General features: G+C 44.3%; 1 protein-coding gene across 2 annotated transcripts in view; it reads right to left on the reverse strand.

The window, feature by feature from the left end:
* Window positions 1-530: 530 nt before the first annotated feature.
* The window catches only part of GPC3 (glypican 3), a 448,983-nt gene continuing 421,626 nt past the window's right edge, over window positions 531-27,887 (reverse strand). Inside the window, exons 8-9 of one of the 2 annotated variants that reach the window (XM_032620671.1) lie at window positions 2,942-3,068; window positions 531-1,044 (exon numbers count right to left, since the gene is read on the reverse strand). In XM_032620671.1, the coding sequence (XP_032476562.1) occupies window positions 2,989-3,068 (80 nt within the window). In that variant the 3' untranslated portion in view covers window positions 531-1,044; window positions 2,942-2,988. The remainder of the gene's footprint in view (window positions 1,045-2,941; window positions 3,069-27,887) is intronic. The other variant, XM_032620670.1, reaches the window with a different exon arrangement.

The following is a 27,887-nucleotide window of genomic DNA, read 5'->3' on the forward strand; positions in this document are numbered from 1 at the left end:
TACAGAGGATTTCTACTTGGGCAAAACGTTTTCAGCGAAGTGAAATTTGCAGAGAGACGGGGCACTTTTCTGAGATGCCTTTAGTTTCATAGGCCAGATACTCTACCTCGTTTGTAAATGGAGATTATGGATTGGGTGTGTGTTGGGATGGACTGGCTTTGACTGGAGCTTGGAGCCAAGGCTGATACTCACCCAAAAGGTAGGCGGGGAGGGAGGGGGATGTTCTTATACTGAGTAGAAAGCCAGGTGAGGAGGGGGAAAGCATTGCATGGTCACCACGTACGTGGGCTGACAAAAAAAGACCCAATGCTGGGCTTCCCTGGTGGCGCAGGGGTTGAGAGTCCGCCTGCCGATGCAGGGGACACGGGTTCGTGCCCCGATCCGGGAAGATCCCACATGCTGCGGAGCGGCTGGGCCCGTGAGCCATGGCTGCTGAGCCTGCGTGTCAGGAGCCTGTGCTCCACAGCGAGAGAGGCCACAACAGGGAGAGGCCTGCGTACCGCAAAAAACAAAAAAAAAAACCCAACACATTTTTATTTGAGCATTTATTTTTTTCCCAAAGAAATCCATGCAAAGGGAAAGACAGAGAGAAAGACATGGTAACCATGTTCTAGCAGCCAAACATAGGAAAATAATTTGGCACGATTTGATTTTTTTTTCATTGCAAAAGGACAATCTATACTACCACTAAAATTTACCGTCCTCATAAAGATACCATTTGATTTTCGAAAACGTAACTCATGGTTAGTCTTCTACTTAATGGCTGGAGGAGGTATATAAGATAAAAAAATAGAAAAAAAGAAAAAGGTGGTTCCCTTTATAGAGGGAGACCACAGGGTGCTGAAGGGCAGCACGTGTGCGGTGACCTTGGCAGTCAGTGCACCAGGAGGAAAGAGCACACCACGGAGATTGCCAAGCTGGTGAGAATCTTCAGGGGGGAAGGGCCATTCCCGAGGCTGTGAGAGGCAACTATCTCATTGTCCTTCTGATTCACATGTTGCTTGCTTCCAGGAGCATCGTCCACGTCCAGATCATAAGCCAGTTCTGCCGAAAGAAAGGAAAGAATTTCAATACAGGCTTACCAACAGCCTCAGGTTTGCACTCTTCACGGCCCAAGCGCTTGTCTGCACTGCTGGGATGCCCCAGCTTTGATTTCTTCCTGTCGTTGAAGGTAAGGCCGCCAGGAGATGGGAAGAAGACAGGGGTGTTGTGTGCGGGGCCCGCCCGAGGAAGATGGCTAGTGGTGCTCCTGCCAGAGATCCCACCAACAGGGAGAGAGCTGGCTGCTCCCCTCCCACCTTTGGCTCCACCCACAGCCCAGAGTGCACACTGGCCCTTTCCACATCTCCCACCTGGCAAGGCCATGCTTGAAGGTCATTTTCACCACATCTCACAGGTATCCAAACGTAAGGTGCCACGTGGGTGACTACATGCGTGTCCTTGTGTGTATGTGTGTTGGTGGGAGAGGGGATGTGGTAGCCTCCCAGGGTACCTTTCCTGGGCCCTGCACCCCGTTCAGATTTTCCCCTGGGAGGCCTTGCCTTAGCGTTGATGATAGGGTAGTTTGCCATTGGAAGTTGTTTTATTTTTCTCAGAAACATTTCTTTTATCTATACGGTCTTTTCACTGCCCACCCCTAACACACATACCCACACCCACACAGGATATTGGGTTGGCCAAAAAGTTCGTTTGGGTTTTTCTGTAAGCGGAAAGACCCGAACTTTATGGCCAGCCCAATATAACGCATAGAATTTAAGACTAAGGAAAGGCTAATGGGGTGTAAGGGTCCTCTTTCTTCGACTGCCTACCATTTATGAGATATGCTTATGATTCTGAAAAGAAATTGGGGTGTTGGGGTTGGCCTAACGCGGAAATCTCCCAGAGGGTGAATCTAAGTAGGTAGTGGTTTGTCAGGAAATTAAAGACAGCTGGTCCTAGCCCAGGGCTCAGTTTCTCTTAGATTTGCTTTTCCAGATTTAGAGTTCAAATCTACTCCCTTGGCTTTTCTGGACTCAGTCACCAAAGTTTGTTTCTATTTCAGTAGCTTGTGAAGGTGATGTGATGTGAGCGACCTCAGCAGCCAACTGTCCTGTGGCCAATGGAGCCAGAAAGATCCCTTGGGGACACGGAGATGCATAGCAACAGGCACAGAGGAAGCGGATTCTGCAGAAGGAAGGCAGGAAGAGGAAGGAAGAGCTCCTCTTACAGGGGATGAAACACACAGTAAGAAAGTCACAGGAAGAAAGTGTAAGGACTCAGCTGGTCCAGGATGTGTGCAGAGCAGGGCCCAGGACCACGGCTGCTGTGAGGCTGGCATTCCTTAGAGCAGGCAGCAAGGTCAAGGTGATGAAAGCCAGAGGATCTGATTACAGCCCGCAACACTACTTTCCAAAAGGCTAGTGCGGTTTATAATGCCACCAGCAATGATGAGGGAACCAATAAAAGATACTGTAGTCTGTATAAGATGATATCTCAGAGTTTCTTTGAGTGTATTTGATTACTAGTATAGGTGAACTTTTTCTGTGTTTTAGTTCTCAATGAATAGCAGTTCATATCCTTTGCCTTCTTACCTAATGCGTATTGATATTTTCCCTATTAATCTGAATATATATTTTATTGAGTCCTTTGCTTATCACATTTGATACAAGTAATTTTTCTATTTTGTTACTAACTAACTATACTTATTTTTCATCGCCGTACAAGGAAATGATGTCCTAACTTTTAATATATATGAATCTGACCACATTTTGCTCTTCTGAAGCTGAGAAGGTGTTTCTTCGTGAGTGCTGATGACAATAATGCAAATCAGAATTTCCAGGGAACCCTCTTACTGAGGGAAAAGTGAATCAGTAGACTAATATCCATTCCCTCTCCCCCCAGAATAAACAGATACAAAGAAAATCAAAGAGAAAAAGAGCAATGCTCTACTTGGAAATCAGACCTCTTTCTCTGAAAGGTACGGTGCAGCGCGCACAGAGCAGGCCGAGGTCAGCTGTCAGTCGGCAAGGATAGTGCAGGCTTAGGTCCCGAGCAGATTTCACCAAAGTCGAGACCACATATGGCTGGATCTGTTGAAAGCCCAGCCTTGAGTCTCAGTCTCATGGCAACTTCTCAACTTAAATGAAGAGGAGGATTTTTCGGACTGACCTGAATGAGAGCACTTTCAGCAGCGCCTTCAGATTCATTTTCCAGATATCCCCCTTGCCTAACATCAGGATTAAGCAAGCAACATCTACTAATGTGACCACTCAGCGCCTCCACTATTTACCTTGCTCTTCAAATAACCCATGAACACTACACAGTTTTGTCTACTCTAGCAGTTGTGGAAAACCCAGCAGTTATGTTAGATCCAGTAGTTTCTCATCTTATTGCCACCAAATACCTCTTTTGTTATGTCTATCTCTTGGAACCTATGTTTTGAAATTATAAAAATGACTACCAATTATTGAGTCCTCACTGTGTGCCAGGCACTGTGCTAAGCCCTTTATATACATGATCTCATGTAATCGAACCTTCTCAGTAATGTTGTGAAGTAGGTATTATAATTCCCATTTTACTGATGAGGAAGCTCAAGCTCAGGTTACTTCTTTTGCCTGTATTTACACAGCTGGTAAGTGGCACAGGTGTTCTTTGAATGCAGGGCTGACTCATCATAAACAAACTGAAAAATTTTGTACATATACCAAGTATACTGCAGTCAGTAACTAGTAACGGGTTCCTTCTTGAAAAAAAAAAATTAAGGAAAATATCCTGCCAAAGATAACTAACTAAAGAACACGTGAAATAAAACGAAAAGACAACCTACAGACTGGGAGAAAATATTTGCAAATGATGTGACGGACAAGGGCTTAATTTCCCAGATATCCAAACAGCTCATACAACTCAACACCAAAAAAACAAACAACCCAATCAAAAAATAGGTGGAAGATCTAAATGGACATTTCTCCAAAGACGACACAGATGCTTAAAAAGCCCATGAAAAGATGCTCAACATCACTAATATGCAAATTAAAACTACAATGAGGTATCACCTCACACCGGGCAAAATGGCCATCATCAAAAAAATCTACAAACAATAAATGTTGGAGAGGGTGTGGAGAAAAGGGAACCCTCCTACATTGTTGGTGGGAATGTAAACTGGTACAGCCACTATGGAGAACAGGATGGAGGTTCCTTAAAAAACTAAAAATAGAACTAGCATATGACCCAGCCATCCCACTACTGGGCATATACCCTGAGAAAACCGTAATTCAAAAAGATACATGCACCCCAATGTTTACTGCAGCACTATTTACAATAGCTAAGACATGGAAGCAACCTAAATGTTCACTGACAGATGAATGGATAAAGAAGATGTGGTACGTATATACAATCGAATATTACTCAGCCATAAATAAGAATGAAATAATGCCATTTGCAGCAACATGGATGGACCTACAGATTGTCATACTAAGTCAGACAGAGAAAGACAAGTATCGTATGATATCGCTTATATGTGGAATGTAAAAAATAGGGTACAAATGAACTTATCTGCAAAACAGAAACAGAGTTACAGATGTAGAAAATAAACATAGTTACCAGGGGGTGAGAGGGGGGAGGGATAACTTGGGAGATAGGGATTGACATATACACACTACTATATATAAAATAGATAACTAATAGGGACCTGCTGTATAGCATAGGAACCTCTACTCAGTACTCTGTAATGGCCTATATGGCAAAAGACTCTAAGAAAGAGTATATATATGTATAACAGATTCCCTCTGGTGTACAGCAGAAACTAACACAACGTTGTAAATCAACTGTACTCCAAGAAATTTTTTTTTTTTTTTTTTTTTTTTTTTGTGCAGTATATGGGCCTGTCACTGTTGTGGCCTCTCCCATTGCGGAGCACAGGCTCCGGGGACACAGGCTCGGCGGCCATGGCTCACGGACCCAGCTGCTCTGCAGCATGTAGGATCTTCCTGGACCGGGGCACGAACCCATGTCCCCTGCATCGGCAGGCGGACTCTCAACCACTGCGCCACCAGGGAAGCCCCGAAAAATTTTTTTTAATTAAAAAACATGAAGTAATGCCGTTTGTAGCAACATGGATGGACCTAGAGATTATCATACTAAATAAGTCAAAGAGAAATACAAATACCAATGATATCACTTATATGTGTGGAATCTAAAATATGACACAAATGAACCTGTCTACAAAACAGAAACGGACTTGCAGACAGAGAACAGACTTGTGGTTGCCAAGGACGAGGGGGATGAGTGGAGGGACGGATTGGGAGTTTGGGGTGAGCAGATGCAAACTATTTATATACAGAATGCATAAACGATAAGGTCTACTGTATAGCACAGGGCACTATATCCAATATGCTGTGATATGCCATAATGGAAAAGAATATTTTAAAATGTATATATGTGTATAACTGAATCACTTTGCTGTACAGCAGAAACTAACAACAGTATAAATCAACTGTACATCAAAAAAACATATGAGAGGTAAAGGTCTGGAGCTGCCGAAGACGCAAGAGACTTTCTCTTGCCTCTTTGTTTCCTGGTGCGCGAGGAGAGGGGATTAAGAGCGCTGCTTAAAGGAGCTCCAGAAAGGGGCGCGAGCCGCGGCTAAAAGTGTGGACCCCAGAGACGGGCAGGAGACACTAAGGCTGCTGCTGCCGCCACCAAGAAGCCTGTGTGCGAGCGCAGGTCACTCTACACACCTCCCCTTCCGGGAGCCTGTGCAGCCCGCCACTGGCAGGGTCCCGGGATCCAGGGACAACTTCCCCGGGAGAACGCACGGCGCGCCTCAGGCTGGTGCAACGTCACGCCGGCCTCTGCCGCCGCAGGCCCGCCCCGCACTCCGTGCCCCTCCCTCCCCCCCGGCCTGAGTGAGCCAGAGCCCCCGAATCAGCGGCTCCTTTAACTCCGTCCTGTCTGAGCGAAGAACAGACGCCCTCCAGGGACCTACATGAGAGGCGGGGCCAAATCCAAAGCTGAGCCCCTGGGAGCTGTGAGAACAAAGAAGAGGAAGAGAAATCTCTCCCAGCAGCCTCAGGAGCAGCGGATTAAAGCTCCACAATCAACTTGATGCACCCTGCATCTGTGGAATACCTGAATAGAAAACGAATCATCCTAAATTGAGGAGGTGGACTTCGAGAGCAAGATTTATGATTTTTCCCCTTTTCCTCTTTTTGTGAGTGTGTATGTGTATGCTTCAGCATGAGATCTTGTCTGTATAGCTTTGCTTCCACCATTTGTCCTAGGGTTCTGTCCATCCGTTTTATTTTTAAATTTTTTTTCTTAATAATTATTCTTTAATTTCTTTTATTTTACTTCTCTTTCTCTTTTCCTTCCTTCCTCCCTCCGTCCCTCCCTCCCTCCTTTCTTCCTTTCCTTTTCTTCCTTCCTTTCTTCTTCTTCTACTAATTCTTTCTTTCTACTTTTTCTCCCTTTTATACTGAGCCGTGTGGATGAAAGGCTCTTGGTCCTGCAGCCAGGAGTCAGTGCTGTGCCTCTGAGGTGGGAGAGCCGACTTCAGGACACTGGTCAACAAGAGACCTCCCAGCTCCACATAACATCAAATGGCGAAAATCTCCCAGAGATCTCCATTTCAACACTAGCACCCAATTGGCAAGAGCTCTCCCAGGTATCTCCGTCTCAATGCTAATACCCAGCTCCACTCAATAACCAACATGCTCCAGTGCTAGACACCCCATGCCAAACAAGTAGCAAGACAGGAACACAACCCCACCCATTAACAGGGCAGCAGCCTGAAATCATAATAAGGTCAGAGACACCCAGAAACACACGGCCGGATACGGTCCTGCCCACCAGAAAGACAAGATCCAGCCTCATCCACCAGAACACAGGCGCCAGTCCCCTCCACCAGGAAGCTTACACAACCCACTGAACCAGCCTTATACGCTGGGGGCAGACACCAAAAACAACGGGAACTACGAACCTTCAGCGTGCAAAAAGGAGACCCCAAAGTAAGTTAAGCAAAATGAGAAGACAGAGAAACACACAGCAGATAAAGGAGCAAGGCAAAAAGCCACCAGACCAAACAAATGAAGGGGAAATAGGCAGTTGCCCTGAAAAAGAATTCAGAGTAATGATAGTAAAGATGATCAAAAATCTTGGAAATAGAATGGAGAAAATACAAGAAATGTTTAACAAGGACCCAGAAGAACTAAAGGGCAAACAAACAATGATGAACAAAACAGTAACTGAAATTAAAAATTCTCTACAAGGAAACAATAGCAGAATAACTGAGGCAGAAGGACGGATAAGTGACCTGGAAGATAAAATACTGGAAATAACTACTGCAGAACAGAATAAAGAAAAAAGAATGAAGAGACTTCAGGACAGTCTCAGAGACCTCTGGGACAACAATGAACACACCAACATTCGAATTATAGGGGTCCCAGAAGAAGAAGAGAAAAAGAAAGGGACTGAGAAAATATTGGAAGAGATTATAGTCGAAAACTTCCCTAATATGGGAAAGGAAATTGTTAATCAAGTCCAGGAAGCACAGAGAGTCCCATACAGGATAAATCCAAGGAGAAATACGACAAGACACATATTAATCAAACTGTCAAAAACTAAATACAAAGAAAACATATTAAAAGCAGCAAGGGGAAAACAATGAATAACACACAAGGGAATCCCCATAAGGTTAACAGCTGATCTTTCAGCAGAAACTCTGCAAGCCAGAAGGGAGTGGCAGGACATTTAAAGTGATGAAGGAGAAAAACCTGCAACCAAGATTACCCAGCAAGGATCTCATTCAGATTTGATGCAGAACTTAAAACCTTTACAGACAAGCAAAAGCTGAGAGAGTTCAGCACCACCAAACCAGCCCTACAACAAATGCTAAAGGAACTTCTCTAGGCAAGAAACACAAGAGAAGGAAAAGACCTACAATAACGAACCCAAAACAATTTAGAAAATGGGAATAGGAACATACATATCGATAATTACCTTAAATGTAAATGGACTAAATGCTCCCACCAAAAGACACAGATTGGCTGACTGGATACAAAAACAAGACCCATATATATGCTGTCTACAAGAGACCCACTTCAGACCTAGAGACACAGACTGAAAGTAAGGGGATGGAAAAAGATACTCCATGCAAATGGAAACCAAAAGAAAGCTGGAGTAGCAATTCTCACCTCACATCAGATAAAATAGACTTTAAAATAAAGAATATTAGAAGAGACAAAGACGGACACTACATAATGATCAAGGGATCGATCCAAGAAGACATAACAATTGTAAATATTTATGCACCCAACATAGGAGCACCTCAGTACATAAGGCAAATACTAGCAGTCATAAAAGGGGAATTCGACACATTCATAGTAGGGGACTTTAACACCCCACTTTCACCAATGGACAGATCATCCAAAATGAAAATAAATAAGGAAACACAAGCTTTAAATGATACATTAAACAAGATGGACTTAATTGATATTTATAGGACATTCCATCCAAAAACAACAGAATACACATTTTTCTCAAGTGCTCATGGAACATTCTCCAGGACAGATCATATCTTGGGTCACAAATCAAGCCTTGGTAAATTTAAGAAAATTGAAATTGTATCAAGTATCTTTTCCGACCACAACACTATGAGACTAGATATCAATTACAGGAAAAGATCTGTAAAAAATACAAACAAATGGAGGCTAAACAATACACAACTTAATAACGAAGTGATCACTGAAGAAATCAAAGAGGAAATAAAAAATACCTAGAAACAAATGACAATGGAGACACGACCACCCAAAACCTATGGGATGCAGCAAAAGCAGTTCTAAGACGGAAGTTTATAGCAATACAAACCCATGTTAAGAAACAGGAAACATTTCGAATAAACAACCTAACCTTGCACCTTAAGCAATTAAAGAAAGAAGAACAAAAAAACCCCAAAGTTAGCAGAAGGAAAGAAATCATAAAGATCAGATCAGAAATAAATGAAAAAGAAATGAAGGAAACAATAGCAAAGATCAATAAAACTAAAAGCTGGTTCTTTGAGAAGTTAAACAAAATACATAAACCATTAGCCACTCATCAAGGAAAAAGGGAGAAGACTCAAATCAATAGAATTAGAAATGAAAAAGAGGAACTAACAACTGACACTACAGAAGTACAAAAGATCATGAGAGATTACTACAAGCAACTCTATGCCAACAAAATGGACAAATTCTTAGAAATGCACAACCTGCCAAGACTGAATCAGGAAGAAATAGAAAATACAAACAGACCAATCACAAGCACTGAAATTGAAACTCTCATTAAAAATTTTCCAACAAACAAAAGCACAGGACCAGATGGCTTCACAGGCGAATTCTGTCAAACATTTAGAGAAGAGCTATCACCTATCCTTCTCAAACTCTTCCAAAATATAGCAGAGGGAGGAACACTCCCAAATTGATTCGACGAGGCCACCATCACCTTGATACCAAAACCAGACAAGGATGTCATAAAGAAAGAAAACTACAGGCCAATATCACTGATGAACATAGACGCAAAAATCCTCAACAAAATACTAGCAAACAGAATCCAACAGCACATTTAAAGGATCATACCCCATGATCAAGTGGGGTTTATTCCAGGAATGCAAGGATTCTTCAATATATGCAAATCAATCAACGTGATAAACCGTATTAACAAACTGAAGGAGAAAAATCATAGGATCATCTCAATAGATGCCGAGAAAGCTTTCGACAAAATTCAACACCCATTTATGATAAAAACCCTGCAGAAAGTAGGCATAGAGGGAACTTTCCTCAACATAATAAAGGCCATATATGACAAACCCCAGCCAACATCGTCCTCAGTGGTGAAAAACAAAGCATTTCCACTAAGATCAGGAACAAGACAAGGTTGCCCACTCTCACCACTATTATTCAACATAGTTCTGGAAGCTTTAGCCACAGCAATCAGAGAAGAATAGGAAATAAAAGGAATCCAAATTGGAAAAGAAGTAAAGCTGTCACTGTTTGCAGATGACATGATACTCTACATAGAGAATCCTAAAGGTGCTACCAGAAAACTACTAGAGCTAATCAATGAATTTGGTAAGGTAGCAGGATACAAAATTAATGCACAGAAATCTCTGGCATTCCTATACACTAATGATGAAAAAGCTGAAAGTAAAATCAAGAGAAAACTCCCATTTACCATTGCAAAAAAAAAATATCTAGGAATAAACCTCCCTAAGGAGACAAAAGACCTGTATGCAGAAAATTATAAGACACTGATGAAAGAAATTAAAGATGATACAAAGAGATGGAGAGATATACCATGTTCTTGGATTGGAAGAATCAACATTGTGAAAATGACTCTACTACCCAAAGCAATCTACAGATTCAATGCAATCCCTATCAAACTACCACTGGCATTTTTCACAGAACTGGAACAAAAAATTTCACAATTTGTATGGAAACTGAAAAGACCCTGAATCGCCAAAGCAATCTTGAGAACGAACAACGGAGCTGGAGGAAACAGGCTCCCTGACTTCAGACTATACTACAAAGCTACGGTAACCAAGACAGTATGGTACTGGCACAAAAACAGAAAGATCAATGGAACAGGATAGAAAGCCCAGAGATAAACCCACGCACATATGGTCACCTTGTCTTTGATAAAGGAGGCAGGAATGTACAGTGGAGAAAGGACAGCCTCTTCAATAAGTGGTGCTGGGAAAACTGGACAGGTACACATAAAAGTATGAGATTAGATCACTCCCTAACATCATACACAAAAATAAACTCAAAATGGATTAAAGACCTAAATGTAAGGCCAGAGACTATCAAACTCTTAGAGGAGAACATAGGCAGAACACTGTATGACATAAATCACAGCAAGATCCTTTTTGACCCACCTCCTAGAGAAATGGAAATAAAACCAAAAATAAACAAATGGGACCTAATGAAACTGCAAAGCTTTTGCACAGCAAAGGAAACCATAAACAAGACCAAAAGACAGCCCTCAGAATGGGCGAAAATATTTGCAAATGAAGCCACTGACAAAGGAATAATCTCCAAAATTTACAAGCAGCTCAATAACAAAAAAACAACCCAATTCAAAAATGGGCAGAAGACCTAAATAGACATTTCTCCAAAGAAGATATACAGACTGCCAACAAACACATGAAAGAATGCTCAACATCATTAATCATTAGAGAAGTGCAAATCAAGACTACGATGAGATATCATCTCACACCAGTCAGAATGGCCATCATCAAAAAATCTAGAAACAATAAATGCTGGAGAGGGTGTGGAGAAAAGGGAACACTCTTGCACTGCTGGTGAGAATGTGAATTGGTACAGCCACTATGGAGAACAGTATGGAGGTTCCTTAAAAAACTACAAATAGAACTACCATATGACCCAGCAATCCCACTACTGGGCATATATCCTGAGAAAACCGTAATTCAAAAAGAGTCATGTACCAAAATATTCATTGCAGCTCTATTTACAATCGCCCGGAGATGGAAACAACCTAATTGTCCATCATCAGATGAATGGATAAAGAAGATGTGGCACATATATACAATGGAATATTACTCAGCCATAAAAAGAAACGAAATTGAGCTATTTGTAATGAGGTGGATAGACCTAGAGTCTGTCATACAGAGTGAAGTAAGTCAGAAAGAGAAAAACAAATACCGTATGCTAACACATATATATGGAATTTAAGGGAAAAAGTGTCATGAAGAACCTAGGGGTAAGACAGGAATAAAGACACAGACCTACTAGAGAACAGACTTGAGGATATGCGGAGGGGGGAAGGGTAAGCTGTGACAAAGCGAGAGAGAGGCATGGCCATATATATACTACCAAATGTAAGGTAGATAGCTAGTGGGAAGCAGCCGCATAGCACAGGGAAATCAGCTCGGTGCTTTGTGACCGCCTGGAGGGGTGGGATAGGGAGGGTGGGAGGGAGGGAGACGCAAGAGGGAAGAGAGATGGGAACATATGTATAACTGATTCACTGTGTTATAAAGCAGAAACTAACACTCTATTGTAAAGCAATTACACTCCAATAAAGATGTAAAAAAAAAAAACATGAGAGAAGTCAGTGTTTCCACATAGAACTGATCACAAACTTGATTAAGTAGCTTTATTAAGCTTTGTGAAATACTGAAAAGAGCTCTAGGTTTGGGGACCCCAAATGGGCATTATATCAGTTCTGTTTACCTGAAGCAATCAGCAATGATGGCCAAGGCCATCATGCACCGCTGGCACAAAGCTGGGCCAAGTCTTCTACCTCCAAAAGACCCAAGGAATATTCAGAAGAATACCTTCTAGTGCTTCGTACGCTGCGGCTACAGGTTTCCCAAGGCTTCCCACTCAGCAGCAGCAAAGTTTTATCACCCAACCCTATAGCTGGGTTCCTGTGGCTGATACTGATGGGAGTTCCAGCAAAGACACACTCTGGGCCTGGGCCACCATCACGGAGATTAGAGATGAAGGGGACAGCTTAGCATGACAAGGAAGCACTATGGGACACAGAGGAACTGGGGTTTTGGTTAAAGGTAACTATGGACATTCCTGGACGGGAGAAATATAATCCAATTTAATTCAAAAAACTTAACAGTAGTCTACTATGGCCCAAGCATTGAGCTAGAAGCTTGGAGAAAGACTTAGTGTCTGCCTTCAAGAATCCCACAGTCTGGTAAGGAAAACACACCAATAGACAAACCAACGAGACAGTTGGCAGAAAGCAGAAAGGGTTCGGATAAAGGCACAAGTGAAACACCAGGGTGACAGAAGGGAGAGAGAAAAATTCCAAATAAAAGAAGGTTCTGGGAAGGCTTCTTGGGACAATTGGGCCATAACCTGCACCATGAAGGATGGGTGGAACTATATAGCAGGGCTGAATGAGATGGTTATGCATTTCAGGCAGAGGGTTCAGCTTGAGAAAAATCATTAATATCTGCCAATGTCGATAGGGCATACTCAGTAGGAGCAAGTAGCCTCTACGGAGGGAAGGAATGTAGAGTTCACATCGTTGTGGCGTGTGTGTGTGTGTGTGTGTGTGTGTGTGTGTGTGTGTGTGTGTGTGTTGCCTGGTGGGTGATAAAAGGTAGGGCAGGAAGGACAAGTAAGTAAGGGCCAAATCATGGTGGATTAGGAATGCTAAGACTTTCTCCTGTGGGCAATAGGGAGCCACTGCAAGGTTTTTAAATAAGGAATCCACATAATCTGTTTTGTGTTTTTCAGAAATCAGTGTTAACAGTTTGGAGGACAGCCCTAAGTGGGCGGGAGAGACTTGTCAGACATGTTGTCTTGGGGAAAAACAAGAAGCCTGTGGGAACAGTATCTGGGGATCAGCCAGTAGCAAATATTAAAAGAAAATTTAAAAACCTATGAAGAAGCTAAATCCACACCAAACCAAAACCTTCTCATTTTGCTACGAACCAGATGCCTTATGGGAATAACCACAAACCATACCCTTAAATCACTCATATTTTTATGTTTATCAGTGATTTTCCAGAATATATCTTTGTTTGGTTAGGTACATGTTGTAAAACACACATAAATCGGCTTTTGTCTTTCAGCTGAACGTCAGTGAGAACCTTTTGGGCCAGCAAGGAAATTTTCACGCTAAATCCAAAAATCTGTTTCTATTTGTAATCAGTTTAACTACACCCAGTGGGTTAGACCCAACAATCTGTACTAATTATACACTCAGCCCTGACTCCCATTTTGCTCTTATGTCCTTTGTGTTGCAGAATAGATAATCCCTTTAAATGATCGCCAGTCATTAAGGTCTGCACTTCGTGTGGAAAAGTTTTTCTGCATCGGAGGAAGCACTCAGTGGGGAGCGCCCCCCACCAAGTTGTTCAGTCTCCTAGGAGAGTTCCTAAGGAAGAGGGCACCTCCTGGGGGTCTGGAGGCCTGGGTTCCAGGCCAGGCTCAGTCACTGAGTTACTGCTTCACCCCTGGCAAGTCATTTCCCTCACCCCCATTTTGCTAAATCGGTGTATTGGACTAGATGAACTCTAAATTTCCTTCTGTCGGTAGTTTTGTCCCCCTCTGATTCCAAGGCTCTTGGGGCCCAGTGGGGAGCTCAGGCTGCGGTCATTCCTCTACCCACAGCAGCCAAGGGGGCTGCCCCCCCCAGAGCACCTATGAGCAGGGAGAGGCAGTCAGCTGCTCCCCTTATGATGTGAGTCTTTCTGCTGATCACCATCTACCAAGTTCTGAATCCACTTTCTTCTTAAGCTGGTCTAATTGTGGATAAGAGACCCTGGCAATAAATAAATCCACACCGGACTGTTTTTGTTTTCTTTAAACCCTGGCATAATAACGTCTACTAAAGGCAGTACACACCAAGCTTTGGGGGAGAAGTTGCTGGGCCTGGGCTACATAGGCAGCCAGGGAAAATCTGTCAGCCAGTGAGACGAGCCTTTGGGCCCTTACAGAGCCACCGGGGTCTTGAGCATATAATAGGATTCTAATGCTCGCCCTCTGATGGCGTGGGCATCGAGCAGGGCAAGGCGCTGCTACAGGGGCCTTACCCACACCAGCGGGCCAACTCCACGGGGCGGCCTGGAAGAAGAGCTGCCGTCACACTACCAGCGGACCGAACGCTGCTGCTTGCCAAGCCTGCACCAGCAGATGGCTTCAATCCGGCCCTAATACGGCAACAGAGCAATACTGCTCTCCCTGCGTTTTCTATTTGCTGTGCACACTTGGCCCGCAGGACATGAACGTGCGAAACCTTCAGTACATTGCTTGGCAGACCCCAGAGGCTGAAGTTGGGGAAAGCACTAGAAATCGTGTTCATTACACTACTGCTCACTCTGCTGCCCCTTCCCACAGAAGCCTTTGGGCCCCACCATTTGCTTCTGAATCCCCAATAGATCTCGGTTCCCGTGTCCTCCCCTCAACACAACCTTCCTTCCTGCCACGTCAATCCCCCACCCTCACCCCGCCTCCGCCCTGTCAACCTTTCTGAACTTTCAGGTGTGAAATGACTACTTGGACTTGAAAGCAGAGGAAAGTGACTTTGTTAATGAGCCTCAGGTCTGCGGGAGTCTAGATTTTCTTCTTCATAGATCAGACGAGGGGGAAATGGCACACTTGAGGCCTCTGGTTTTAATTGGTCTAATGGGACTCCTTTTAGGGCCCATTTCACAACATGCCTTCTTGACAAGTGAGCTGCCAATTCTGCCAGCTAAATGATTGTAAATTCTGGGAATAATCCAATCGCCTCTCCTGGAAAAGGGCTGGTGCAATGAGATGCCCACTTCATTTCTTACAGCTAATTCCAGCCTGCAAATACCCTCAGTTACAATGCTGGGATGTTGAAAGAATACAGTTGATTTTGCCACTAGTATAGGCGTGGCCTCTCTTCCTATAGGCTCTGTTTCTCCGTCTGGGGTGGGTGTACCTTCGGGTTACACTGCAGTGGGCTGTGGGTGCGTGAAGCCACGGCATGCTTCTTCCCTGGGATTTAGGGCAAAAGCACACTATTTGATACTGAAACATGCAAGGCTGTATGATGGAGCAAAAGTGCGCTACGTGCAAACTCACCGAAGACTTCCTAAGATATTTCCTGTTTACTAGGACCTTGAGGTTATGTCCCAGATCCTCAGGAACAGGTGTTCATTCCCACTCTTCACTGCCTGTATGGGGTACTTAGGTGGAAAGGTCTTACAAGCACTGTTGGGACACTTGAGTCACCTGGGCTTGGTACACTACCAAAGCTGGGCATTTTGACTCACATAGTCCTGATTGGTGACTTAAGGTATCTTTTTCGATGACAACTTCCTTGTCAAGAGGGGAACGCCATGGTAATTGCCCTTAACTGGGGCTCAGACTGCTTAGTGTCTAATACAAAATGGTGTCCAGGAGATTCAGCCACTAACTATGCTTCACTATTGCGTCCCGCCATTGAGAAAGGAACAATAAAAAATACCACGTAATCCCTTTGGAAATCAGATCATTTTACTGTAGAATCTTATTATGATGTGGGCCACTACTATGCTTGTTTAGGTACATAATGAGTCAGGTCATCTTCCCAGAAACAGAACAGCTCCATCCTGGAAAGTGACAGTATGAGCGGGTGGTGTGGTACTGGCCTTCCGCCACCAGTCCTAGAATTATCATCACCTTCCACAGGAGTGTCACGACTATTACTCTCATGGCTACAGATCCTTCTCACCTGAGGCTACCTAACAGCTCCACAGGAATCACAGTTCCTCAAAGCCTTCCCTTCCCACAGGAGGTGGTGGTGGGGGGGTTTACCTGATTCCCATGGGAAGTAATGGGTTTGAGAGTCAGTGGAATACAAGCAGCTGGTGACTGAGACACTGTTCAGCCAGGCCCAGGGGAGAAGATGAAGAGAACAGGCTTCAAGAAGGCAAGGGAAGGACTTCCCTGGTGGCGCAGTGGTTAAGGATCCGCCTGCCGATGCAGGGGACACGGGTTTGAGCCCTGGTCCGGGAAGATCCCACATGCCACGGAGCGACTAAGCCCATGTGCCACAACTACTGAGCCTGCGCTCTAGAGCCCGTGAGCCACAACTACTGAGCCCGCGAGCCACAACTACCGAAGCCCGTGTGCTCTAGAGCCCGTGCTCGGCAACAAGAGAAGCCACCGCAATGAGAAGCCCGCACACCGCAACAAAGAGCAGCCCCCGCTCGCCGCAACTAGAGAAAGCCCGTGTGCAGCAATGGAGGCCCAACACAGCCAAAAAGAAAGAAAGAAACAAATAAATAGATAAAAGGCAAGGGAAGAGAACACTTTAAAGAGAGGAGGAGAAGCACGGTGGAATGTTATAGAGAGGTCAAGGAAAGTAAGGATTGAGAAGAAGCTACTGAAAGTGTCAACTAGAAGGTTACAGGAGATTTTTGAGAGAAGTTTCAGTTGGGTGCTTAGGTCAAAAACCAGATAGTACTGAGTTGAGAAGAGAGTGGGAGCTGATGTGGATTCACTGAATACCGTTTAGCCTTCGGAGAAGTTTGACAGTGAGTGACAGTGGCAGTGAAGCGCTGCCATCCTAACTGTGCTGGGGTTTCGTGGCAGTGCTATCAGTGTCACAACACCTGTACAACCAAGCTTCACCAGAAGGTGCCTCCAGAGTTCCAACTCAAGACGGCCTTTGGAAATGCTATATTGTTATCTCTGATGCATTAACAACCTGTATGAGACACCAGATACCAGTATACCGATGTTTATAGCAGATTATTCACAGCAGCCAAAAGGTGGAAGCAACCCAAGTGTCCATCAATGGATGAATGGATAAACAAAATGTGGTCTATCCATACAATGAAATGTTTTCAGTCATAGAAAGGAATGAAGTACATTCCTACATGTACAAGGTATATGAACTTCAAAAACATGATGCTAAGTGAAAGAAGCCAGTCGCTAAATACCACATGTCATATGATGCCATTTACATAAAATATAAATAGGCAGACTAGGCAAATTTTGGCAATAGTGGCTGCACACACATTGTAAGTGTAATTAATGCCAGTGAGCTGTATCCGTAGCGGTTAAAATGACAAATGTTTTGTTATATATATTTTACCATGATTAAAAAACCACAGAAACCAAAAGATTTGGGGTGCATCCTAGTTCCTAAGGGGAGTGTGAGTGCATCGCTCCTCTGGCATTTTACTTTGTAGAGGGCTGCGTGAATGTACCTGATACCAAAGCATCAAGCCCCAAATGGTACTCCTTCGGTGCTTTGAAAGTCACGTTGTCCAAATGAATTAAAATGGATATTTGAGCACTACCTTAGAATTGCAAATATGGCTCCTCAATTGGGAATGAAAGGAGAAGGCAATTTTTGTCACGGGTTTTAGTCTGAGGCTATTTTAAGAGAAATCTATATACAACCTCAGGAAACTTACATTTGCTTTCCTGAGTCATGCAAATGATGCTCAGCTGAAAATGCATTTTAAGAAAATCAATGAAGCAGTGAATACGCTCTGTCCTCATTACTTTAAAAAAATTAATGGTTCAGATTCACAGAGTTCTGTTTATAATGTACATTTCAAGCATGACGCAGCTACAGAGGTATGCAGTCATTGGGCTTGGAGGATGTAGAAGGAGAACACAAAATGTCACTTTTTGTAGCCAAATCAAATTGCTGTGGGGCGGGGGGCGGTCAGGAGAGTGAGGGAGTAGCCTTATAGTCTCCTGGAGCCCAGGCTCCAAAATGCTTACTGAAAAGCTCTTTGATAGTATTTTAGGCAGGGCTTTCGATATACTTGAATGGGAAAACCCAAAGTCTGGTCATCTCCCATTTTTAATCAGCCATGGCGGACCTTACAAAAAATGTACCCGAGACCTAAAATGCTTGCGATGTCCAACAGCAAAGGAAAGTTACCAGTACAACAGCCAATTGGTCAAAATGGCACAAGTCCCTGAAAACACTCAGCCTGGGTGTGGGAACATCACAGGCCAGAAATCAACAGCAGGCAGGTGTCCTCATAAATGAAAGATAAAAAGCCTCTCTAAGTTGTTCCATCTAAATCTGTTCCCTAAAACCTCTCCAGTTGTGAAATGCCTCCCTCATCATCAATGGGATTTGGGGAATTGAGGCTATTTTCCCCTCAATTTACTTGGAAGAACACATTGTCATCCTGGCTCCCTCCTCCTTCCTTCCCATCTTTGGATCTGGACTGTCAGTAAGCTGCCATTCTCACATTCCCACAGGTACCACCTCCTCTGTCTTTGGACTGTGACCATTTCTCCTCTCTCCCTCAGCCTCTCTCTCCCCACGTACTTCCCATCTGCCACAGTTCTCAATGCCCCAGCTAGATATGATACCCATTCCTCTCCAATGGCCCACTGCTGTCCGGGAAGAAAGAATGTTCTATTCCATGACAGCAGGCATAAGATAGTACTCTCTTTCTCAATCCCATGTTGAATTAAATTCCTCTCTTTCTCAAAATCCTTGATGGCTCCCTACTGCATGTGGGATCAAGTCCTAATTCCTTAGCATGGCATTCACAAGCTCCTCCATCTCAACTTGTCTTGCTTTCCAGTTTCAACTGCCCACATATTTCTCCAAGTACCATATACTGTTGTCACACCATCCCATTTGTCATTTGCTGAAAATGACAAGTACTTTGAGGTTCCCATGTCTTTCTTCATGCTGTTCCCTCAGGCTGGATTGGTATCGCTCTCTTAGGCTTCAACTTACATGACACTTCTTCCAGGAAGCCTTCCTTCCCTTCTTACCCCAGCCCAGACGAATCACTTCCCTCCGTGATTATCAATGGGATTGTACTGCTATCATAGCACTAACTTCAGTCTGCAGCATAGCAGAGTTAGTCACTCAGCTAGACTGGGAGCCCCTTCAAAGAAAGAGACAAGTCTTACTCCTCTCTGTAGCTCCCATGCAGTACTTGGCTAGCACAGGCACTGAAAAACTGAATGAATGAATGCATGAATCAGTGGCCACACAAATGAACACATATCCCCAGTCTACAGAGAATATGAAGGTGAAGGGCTACCTCCTTCGTAGATACCCTTCCCAAGGAGTCTATCTTCATAAACTGATGATTTCCTTAGGGGAAGGAGTCCCACTGAGCTATGATGAAGACAAGATGCAGGCGGGGCCGATGGTGGAGGTGGTACAGGAAGCAAATGGCAGGGCTCAAACCCTGACCTCTATATGCCAAAGCTCTCTGAAAATAGGCAGTTCTCATCACCCACAGCATCAATTCACTGCACGCAGTGTGGGTGGAATCTACAAGGTTATTTTCTTTCGATAAATTTATTTCTTATTTATTTTTGGCTGCATTGGGTCTTCGTTGCTGCGCGCGGGCTTTCTCTAGTTGCAGTGAGCAGGGGCTGCTCTTCGTCGTGGTGCACGGGCTTCTCATTGCGGTGGCTTCTCTTGTTGCGGAGCGTGGGCTCTAGGTGCGCGGGCTTCAGTAGTTGTGACACGTGGGCTCAGTAGTTGTGGCTTGCAGGCTCTGGAGCACAGGCTCAGTAATTGTGGCACAGGGGCTTAGTTGGTCCGCAGCATGTGGGATCTTCCCGGACCAGGACTCGAACCCGTGTCCCCTGCATTGGCAGGCGAATCCTTAACCACTGTGCCACCAGGGAAGCCCTTACAAGGTTATTTTCTTACTCCCTTTTGCTGCCTGGAACTCGATGCCTTACTATGTAAGCAGGGGATACATGCCAGCATTTTGTGTGCCACGCTGTGCAGGAAACAGGATTTCTCGTGAGTAGGTTCCATTTATTTCTCACTTCGAACCATCAGGATTGGGTTCCCATACCTTTGACGCTCTCCTTTGCCTCACAATGTACGCACCCCTGGGCCACACCCTGTCCTTTCCATTGCCACCGATTCCCACGTGTAGGGGCTGCTGGTGATTGGCATTTCAGTGCCTGTCTCTGCAATATCAAAATATAGCTTCACTAATGAAGTCCCTTGCTTGGCTGTAATAAGTACAAAGCAGTAAGACTTCAATGCTTTCAGTTGCACGTGCTGGCGCCCCTTTCCCCTTGTAGAGGTCTGTGGGATGACTGCCAGGAAAATACAATTACGCGCTCTCATGGGAATAAATACAATTCTTTAACCTAAAAGTTCTGTGTTTTTATTTCCCCCCTTTTCCATTTCTCTGTTCACTTCTTTTTCTTTCCATTGCTCTTTAAACTCATTTCCTGTGTCCAATTATTCCCTTCTCTCTGTCTAGTTGTTTTTCTACTAAACATTCTCTCCTGTCTCCACAGTGATCTTTTCCATATCCTTAGGCAAAGGGCAAGGCTGGACTCCTCTGATGGATTCTGAATGTTAAAGATGCTTTTCTGTTCCTCTGCACTTTGATTTAAACCTCTAACCTGGGTTCCATTTGTTTTAGAAGAGGTTCTAGTATCTCCTTCCTTAATCTCCCATCAACATTTCCATTGCCTTCCTGTTTACCCATCAGCACCATTCCTGCTTCTCAGCTCAGACTCCCTCATTTGCCCCCCCTCGCTCCACCGACCTCCTTGTCTGGCACTGCTGGATCCCCTGCACTGCACATGCCCCCTTTGTTACTTTTATTTTATTTTTAAACATCTTTATTGGAGCCCCTTTGTTATTTTCCTTCTCTCTTTCTCATCTCAGATTCTTCTTGCTCCATAGCCATGCCATTTTAGTACTGCTGTTTCTCAGCTCTGTCATTCTTTTAAGGGGAAAATGATTTGGGCTTAAAAGAGATAAAGAACTTTCTAATAATTAGTGCAATCTGACAATTGCGTAGGCTGCACCTAGGCAGTGAGATCTGTCTCTGGAGGTGGTCCATGAGTTTGGACAGCCATTTGGTAGAGATACTGGTGAAGGGATTCAAACATCGAATGAGGGGGTGAAGGTAAATAGCTTCTGATGACCCTTCCAACCCTGAGATTCTAGGATTTCATTCAGGTCTTTAGAGGTCTCATGGCAGAAATGAAGGGTAAAGGGACAGGGTTCAAGTGACCTTTGCATTCCTCCTTTTGACACAGACACTGTCTGGAGAGGAATCTAAAGAGACTGCTTTGGATTCTCTCTCAAAGAAAGGGATCAGTGTCTTTTGGAGACCATGACTAGCTTAGAGAAGAGGGCTTTAAGTTTGCCAAAGAGTTATCAACCGAGACATAATTTTAAGGGAGCAACTACTGACTTGCCTGGGGTGGGGAGAAAGAACCACAAAATCTGTCCCACTTACTAAGGTAGGGGCTAAGTCTCAGAAATAATGTGACTATTTATCAGGCAATATGAAATGTGCATACATGGTATGGGATGGACATAAGAGGATACTGCCTATATAGAAGACAGAGCAACCAACTCGGGAATTGTTTCCATGGTAATCGTTTTCCTATCAATAGGAAGCAATTATCAGTAATTCACAGGTGGTAGACACCTTGTTCAGTGCAGCCACATTATGCTATTACTCATGATCCAGAGGAAGAAAAGAAGAGGCATCAGATGGAAAAATTTCATTTGGGAAACATGATTAGGACATAAGCTGGAAGGACCCAAGGGGAAGGCAACTGAGGATAAAAAGCTGGATGATCCTCATACAAATAGCTCTGTGGTATAAGGACAAAGTAGGCAGGCCCAAAGCGAGACCAGGAAAGGTGAAAAGATGCCAAGTGGCCCAAACCCATAGCTAAAAAGATGTAAAACGGAAAAAGGAAAATTCTACTACAAAGAGTGGCAGCCAGGTCACTAAAAAGGAGGATAAAAAGCAGCAGGAAGATATTGAGCCAAAATAAAAAGAAGATGCAATTGGCAAGAAATAAACACTTTAATTAAATAGGGTCAACCACAGACATAAAAAACAAATTTATGGTTACCAAAGGGGGAAGGGGAGAGGAGGGATAAATTAGGAGTTTGGGATTAACATATACACACTACTACCTATAAAACAGATAACCAACAGGGACCTACTGTATAGCACAGGGAACTATATTCAATATCCTGTGATAAACCATAATGGAAAAGAATCTGAAAAAGAATATACGTATATGTGTGTGTGTGTGTGTGTGTGTGTGTATAAAATTGAATCACTTTGCTGTATATCTGAAACTAATACAGCATTGTAAATCAACTATACTTCAATTAAAAAAAATTAATAATAAATAGGTGGTGCAGTGGTTAAGAATCCACCTGCCAATGTAGGGGTCATGGGTTCGACCCCTGGTCTGGGAAGATCCCACATGCCTCGGAGCAACTGAGCCCGTGCGCCACAACTACTGAGCCTGTGCTCTAGAGCCCGCGCGCCACAACTACTGAAGCCCGCGCACCTAGAGCCTGTGCTCCGCAACAAGAGAAGCCACCGCAATGAGAAGCCTGTGCACCGCAACGAAGAGTAGCCCCCACTCGCTGCAACTAGAGAAAGCCTGCGTGTAGCAACGAAGACCCAACGCAGCCAAAAATAAATAAATTTATTGAAAAAAAAATAGGGGCAACGGCAGTCCCAGTTCCTTATAACTAAGAAGGGGTGGAAGTTTTCCATATTGCTTTTAACTGTCTACAGAATATGGCAAATGTGCCTGTTAACTAAGACAAATACGTCTCATTGGCCAAGTCAATTTAAGAAGGGAAATGACTGAGAACAAGGCATCAGCCTAATGAGCATAATAGAGGTATCAGAAAATGAATGAGATTTCGGAGTGAAGGCCTTGCAGGGCCAATAAAGAGGGCACGTTTAAACACACTAAAATGCACTTAAGAACAACAAAAACAGATCAGAACTGGGGCCTTATAGCCTGGCACCCTAAACTGGAAATATATGCTAAAAATAAATAAATACATAAATAAGAATAAATAATAAACACAGCAAGTATACTGCAATTATCCAAAGGAAGACAGGGAATAGGGTGGTAATATTTATTGCTTGGTGAAAAGCAAATCAAACACGTAAAGTAGTCTTTGATATTGCAAGAGAGTGGGGCAAAGATCAGGATGTGACATCAGTAATGCGCATTTCCTGTCTTTATTTCATGGGGCTTTTCCCAACCAATTAGGAAGAAGAGGTTAGGCTGGAAAGTTTTGCTTGGAATCAGAGCTTGCTGCAAACTAAATTCCAATAGATTCTTTTTTGTCCTCATTTCAACTTTTTAAACAACTTTATTGAGTACATACCACCTCACCCATTTCAAGTAAACTTCAAGTGTACACTTCAATGAATTTTAGTAAATTTAGCGAGGTGTGCAACCATCATAATTCAATTTTAGAACATTTTTATCAGCCATTGAGCTTTACCCAGTGAGCTCCCTCATGCCAGTTTACAGTTAATCCCTCCATGGCTTCTTTTTAGCTTCTCATCCTGAGCTCTCTGCAGCATCCAATACTGTTGGCTACTCTCTGTCTTAAAACTTGGTGTTCCCCTTACTTTCTGACACTACTTCCTCCCGGGTCCCTCCTCTAATCGTTCTCAGGCTGCTGTGTGGGCTGTTTTTCTTAAAGATGGGTGTTCTCTCATTCTTCTTTGACCCTCCACTCTTCTCACTTGACAAGTCTTGAACGCTCTCATCCATGGCCCTGGTTTTACCTATCACCAAGGAGTCCCAAATCTATGTCTTGCTCAGACATCTCTGGAGATCTAACTGCTCCTGGCCATTTCTACCTGGATGTCCCTCAGGCGACTCAGACTCAACAAGCCACAAACAACATAGCATTTCGATTCCTTTAGCTGCTCTTCCTCCGGTGGGCCCCTGCCGCCCTGCCCCCAACCCGGTTCAGTAAAGGCCTCTACTAGCCAACCAGTTGCCCAACCCAGAAACCCACAAGTCACCCTAGATTCCTCCTCCTTTTTCATCCTCCAGGTCTAATTAATTCTCACATCCCATGAATTCTGTTTCCTTAATATTTTGCGACTTCGTCCCCTTATCAGTGCCAGTGCTTTGCTCCTACTGCTGCTTAGCTTACATCCTCTGGGGTCTCTCCCCTGGGCTCCCAGCTTCCCTCGTCTCCTCCTTCATGCAAACCATCCTCCGCACAGTGGATAGAATGCTTTTATTTTGTTAATTTTTAAACTACTCAACACATGAATACATTCTTGAAGCTAAAGCTTCAAACAATAGCTGAGTGTATAGAGTTAAAAAAAAAAAAAAGAAAGCCCCCTTTTCAACACGCCCCGTTCCACAACTCCCCAGAGGTAATTACTGGTAAATGTATTTTCTATGCATATGCATATGCTACAAGGTCTTGGAAATCTTTGCATGTTAATACATGTCGACTGCCTCATTCCTTTTAATCACTGCAAGAAATTCCACAGTATGAATGAATATAAGGGCACTATTAGCCATTTTCTCACTGATAGGCATTTAGTTTGTCTTTAATTTCTCCCTGGCACAAAGGATGCTGCAGTGAACGTCCTCTGATATACACCTCTGAATACATGGTGTATTTCTTTCAGGTATATTCCTAGAATAACCCTGGCATGTAGGAATGGAGGCTGCATGGGAGGTAAGTTGCAGGACAGTAGGACAGAAGTTGGGAAAGCTTGGTTGGAGAAGATTTTGAGAGTAAGGAGATGAATGTATTTTTTCTTAAAAAGATGATGTAGGGACTTCCCTGGTGGCGCAGTGGTTGAGAATCCGCCTGCCAATGCAGGGGACACGGGTTCGAGCCCTGGTCCGAGAAGATCCCACGTGCCGCGGAGCAACTAAGCCCGTGCATCACAACTACTGAGCCTGCGCTCTAGAGCCCGCGAGCCACAACTACTGAAGCCCTTGTGCCTACAGCCTGTGCTCCACAACCAGAGAAGCCACTGCAACGAGAAGCCCGCACACCGCAACGAAGACTAGGCCCCGCTCGCCGCAACTAGAGAAAGCCCACACGCAGCAACAAAGACCCAACACAGCCAATAAATAAAATAAATCTATATATAAAAAATAAAGATGATGTAGAGGATATCAAAGACATAGGATGCTATTAAGGCATCTTTGGGGAAAAAAATCATCATGTTATCACCCTATTGCAACAGCTATTTTTAAAACTGACATTCATTTAAAACAAAGTATGCACTTCCAAGTTATGACAGATCTGGCTGGGCACAACTGCCACAGAAGACCTGGGAGTCACAATGACCCACTGCTGAACATGATTTGGCAGTAGAGTTTCTTTTCATCAAGGAAACTAATGTTACGCTAAACTACATAAATTGGATTGTGGAGCAAATCCTAGTACATAAGCTGTCAGTATGGTCTTTGGTTATACCCATTTTACTATTGTATTCCATTTTTATTTTCACAATTTTCGGAGGATATTGAGAACACTTCTCAGAGAAGAGAATCCAAATTATTAAGGGGATGGAAAATAGGTCTTCTGAAGAAGTGCCAAAGAAGTATAATTGTTCTGTGACTTCTCATTCACTTCTAAAAGTGGCGACATTTTGGTCCTGAGACCCACTTGGCTGAGATTTTAATGCCACTAATAAGTTCACCGCTCAGCCTGCAAATCCACAACTGCATTAGCAGCAAGCAACACGGTAAAGGGAAAATCAAAATGAGCAAACTGTAATTAGGTATTGCCATGTCACCAGAGAAAGCAATTTACTAAAGGGATTACCATGATTAAAGATGCATTCTCCTCAAATAGAGATTGTTTTCTTCAATTGATTTGTCCCAATCAATTCCCCCTGTGTCATGCAGAATTCCAGCCCAACAGCAATTTGTTGTCTTTTTAATTTCTCTGCCAAGAGATTAGGGGAAGTAAGGCAGAGCTTCTGCAGTCACTATAATTTCCTCACAAATGGAAGAAGTACTAACAGAGGGCTATAGAGACAGCTTACAGCTTAGGTCACCCAGGGGAGAAATCCGAAGCCCCTTTTTGACTAACAACAAGGTAAGTAATCCTCAAATCTTTTTTTCCTTAGTATTAAGCCTAAGACCAAGTTTAGGAGGCCTCCTTTTCAATTTGATTTCTTTTTTGGGGGGCAGGGGGCTTCACCTTTCTCAGGCCCCAGGCAGGCGGGCAAGCAGGCATGTGGAGGGTGGAGGGCCCCGAATACACACTTAGGCAGCATTCTTCACCACCAGTCTCTCTCAGCCTGCCTTGTTTACCTCACTACTTTTTCCTCTTTCCCTAAAACCTCTTCTCACCCTTGCCACTTCCAGAGTACTCTTTGGGGGGAAAATAGGGTTGAAAATATATCAAATTCTGGGTCCTTATCTTTGTTACAATTACCTGAGTCCTTCTAAAACACTTCAGTTTAAATGTGTTACCACCAATAACCCCCTGAAGCGGATGAGCGGTGCATGTGGCAGCGACAGCTGGACGGAAGGGTTCGTGTTACGTGTGGTTAGTGCGATGTAATTAAATTCATCAATTACTTGTTGAGCACTAGGACCATTTACTGATGTCCTGAGAACCGTGCAGGCCAGGCACTGGGGATACAGAAGAAGACATGGAGCCTGCCCTCGAGGCGCTCTCCGTCTTGCAGGAGGCCGACACTGGTAGAGGTCTCAGGAGGAGCAGCAATGCGTACACGGTGGGCGCCTGTTGTTTGCCAGACGCTGGGCCAGGTGCTGTGGTGGGTACGGAGGGGAGGAAAACTCAGTCATTGGCTTCAAGGAGCTCTCCTGTCAGGAAGACCAGATGGGTACAAAAATAGCCGTATCCAAGTTAGAGTGTGGTAAATGCCACAGGAGAGGCAAGAAGCCAGTGCTGTGGGGATTCTGAGCAAGGGCAGCACCTGATCCACAGACCTTCACTGCTCTGCCCGTGAGCAGACAATACTTGGTTATTTAGAACCAAAGTCCTACTTCTCAAGAGAGATAAGATATATAAATGTGATTTGTAAACCTTAACGTGCTCTACAAGCATGTTAGTTTTTGTTATCTGAGCAAACCATAAATATTAGACTTTTCTCTGGAGAAGCACTGCTCTGGAACCTAAGTTAACCTCTCATGCTTTCACATCACCCCCCATGCCCCCTCTCTCTCTCCCTCCACCCCCATCTTTTTTTTTTTTTTTTGCGGTACGCGGGCCTCTCACTCTTGTGGCCTCTCCCGCCGCGGAGCACAGGCTCCAGACGCGCAGGCTCAGCAGCCATGGCTCACGGGCCCAGCCGCTCCGCGGCATGTGGGATCTTCCCGGACCGGGGCACGAACCCGTGTCCCCTGCATCGGCAGGCGGACTCTCAACCACTGCGCCACCAGGGAAGCCCCTGCCCCCCCCCCCCCCCCCATCTTTATCGTGTGATGATCCACAGTGCTCAGGGAAGGGTCTTGTCCTTGCGCTTTGGTCTTAGTCACTGACTGCCAGGAAACCCAGGTCAGTAACTCGGGGCCGGATGTGACAAGGCGTGGATGGCAGCCGTGCCCTCTCACATGAGGTTCGCCGTCACTGCACCCGGGGCGATTTCCAACACACCGCCTCACTGGTGTTCGGTGTATCTGAGCACAGGCGTGGTGGGGTGCAGCTGCTCTTCA

This window comes from Phocoena sinus, chromosome X, assembly GCF_008692025.1.
Source record: "Phocoena sinus isolate mPhoSin1 chromosome X, mPhoSin1.pri, whole genome shotgun sequence".
NCBI classification, from domain to species: domain Eukaryota; kingdom Metazoa; phylum Chordata; class Mammalia; order Artiodactyla; family Phocoenidae; genus Phocoena; species Phocoena sinus.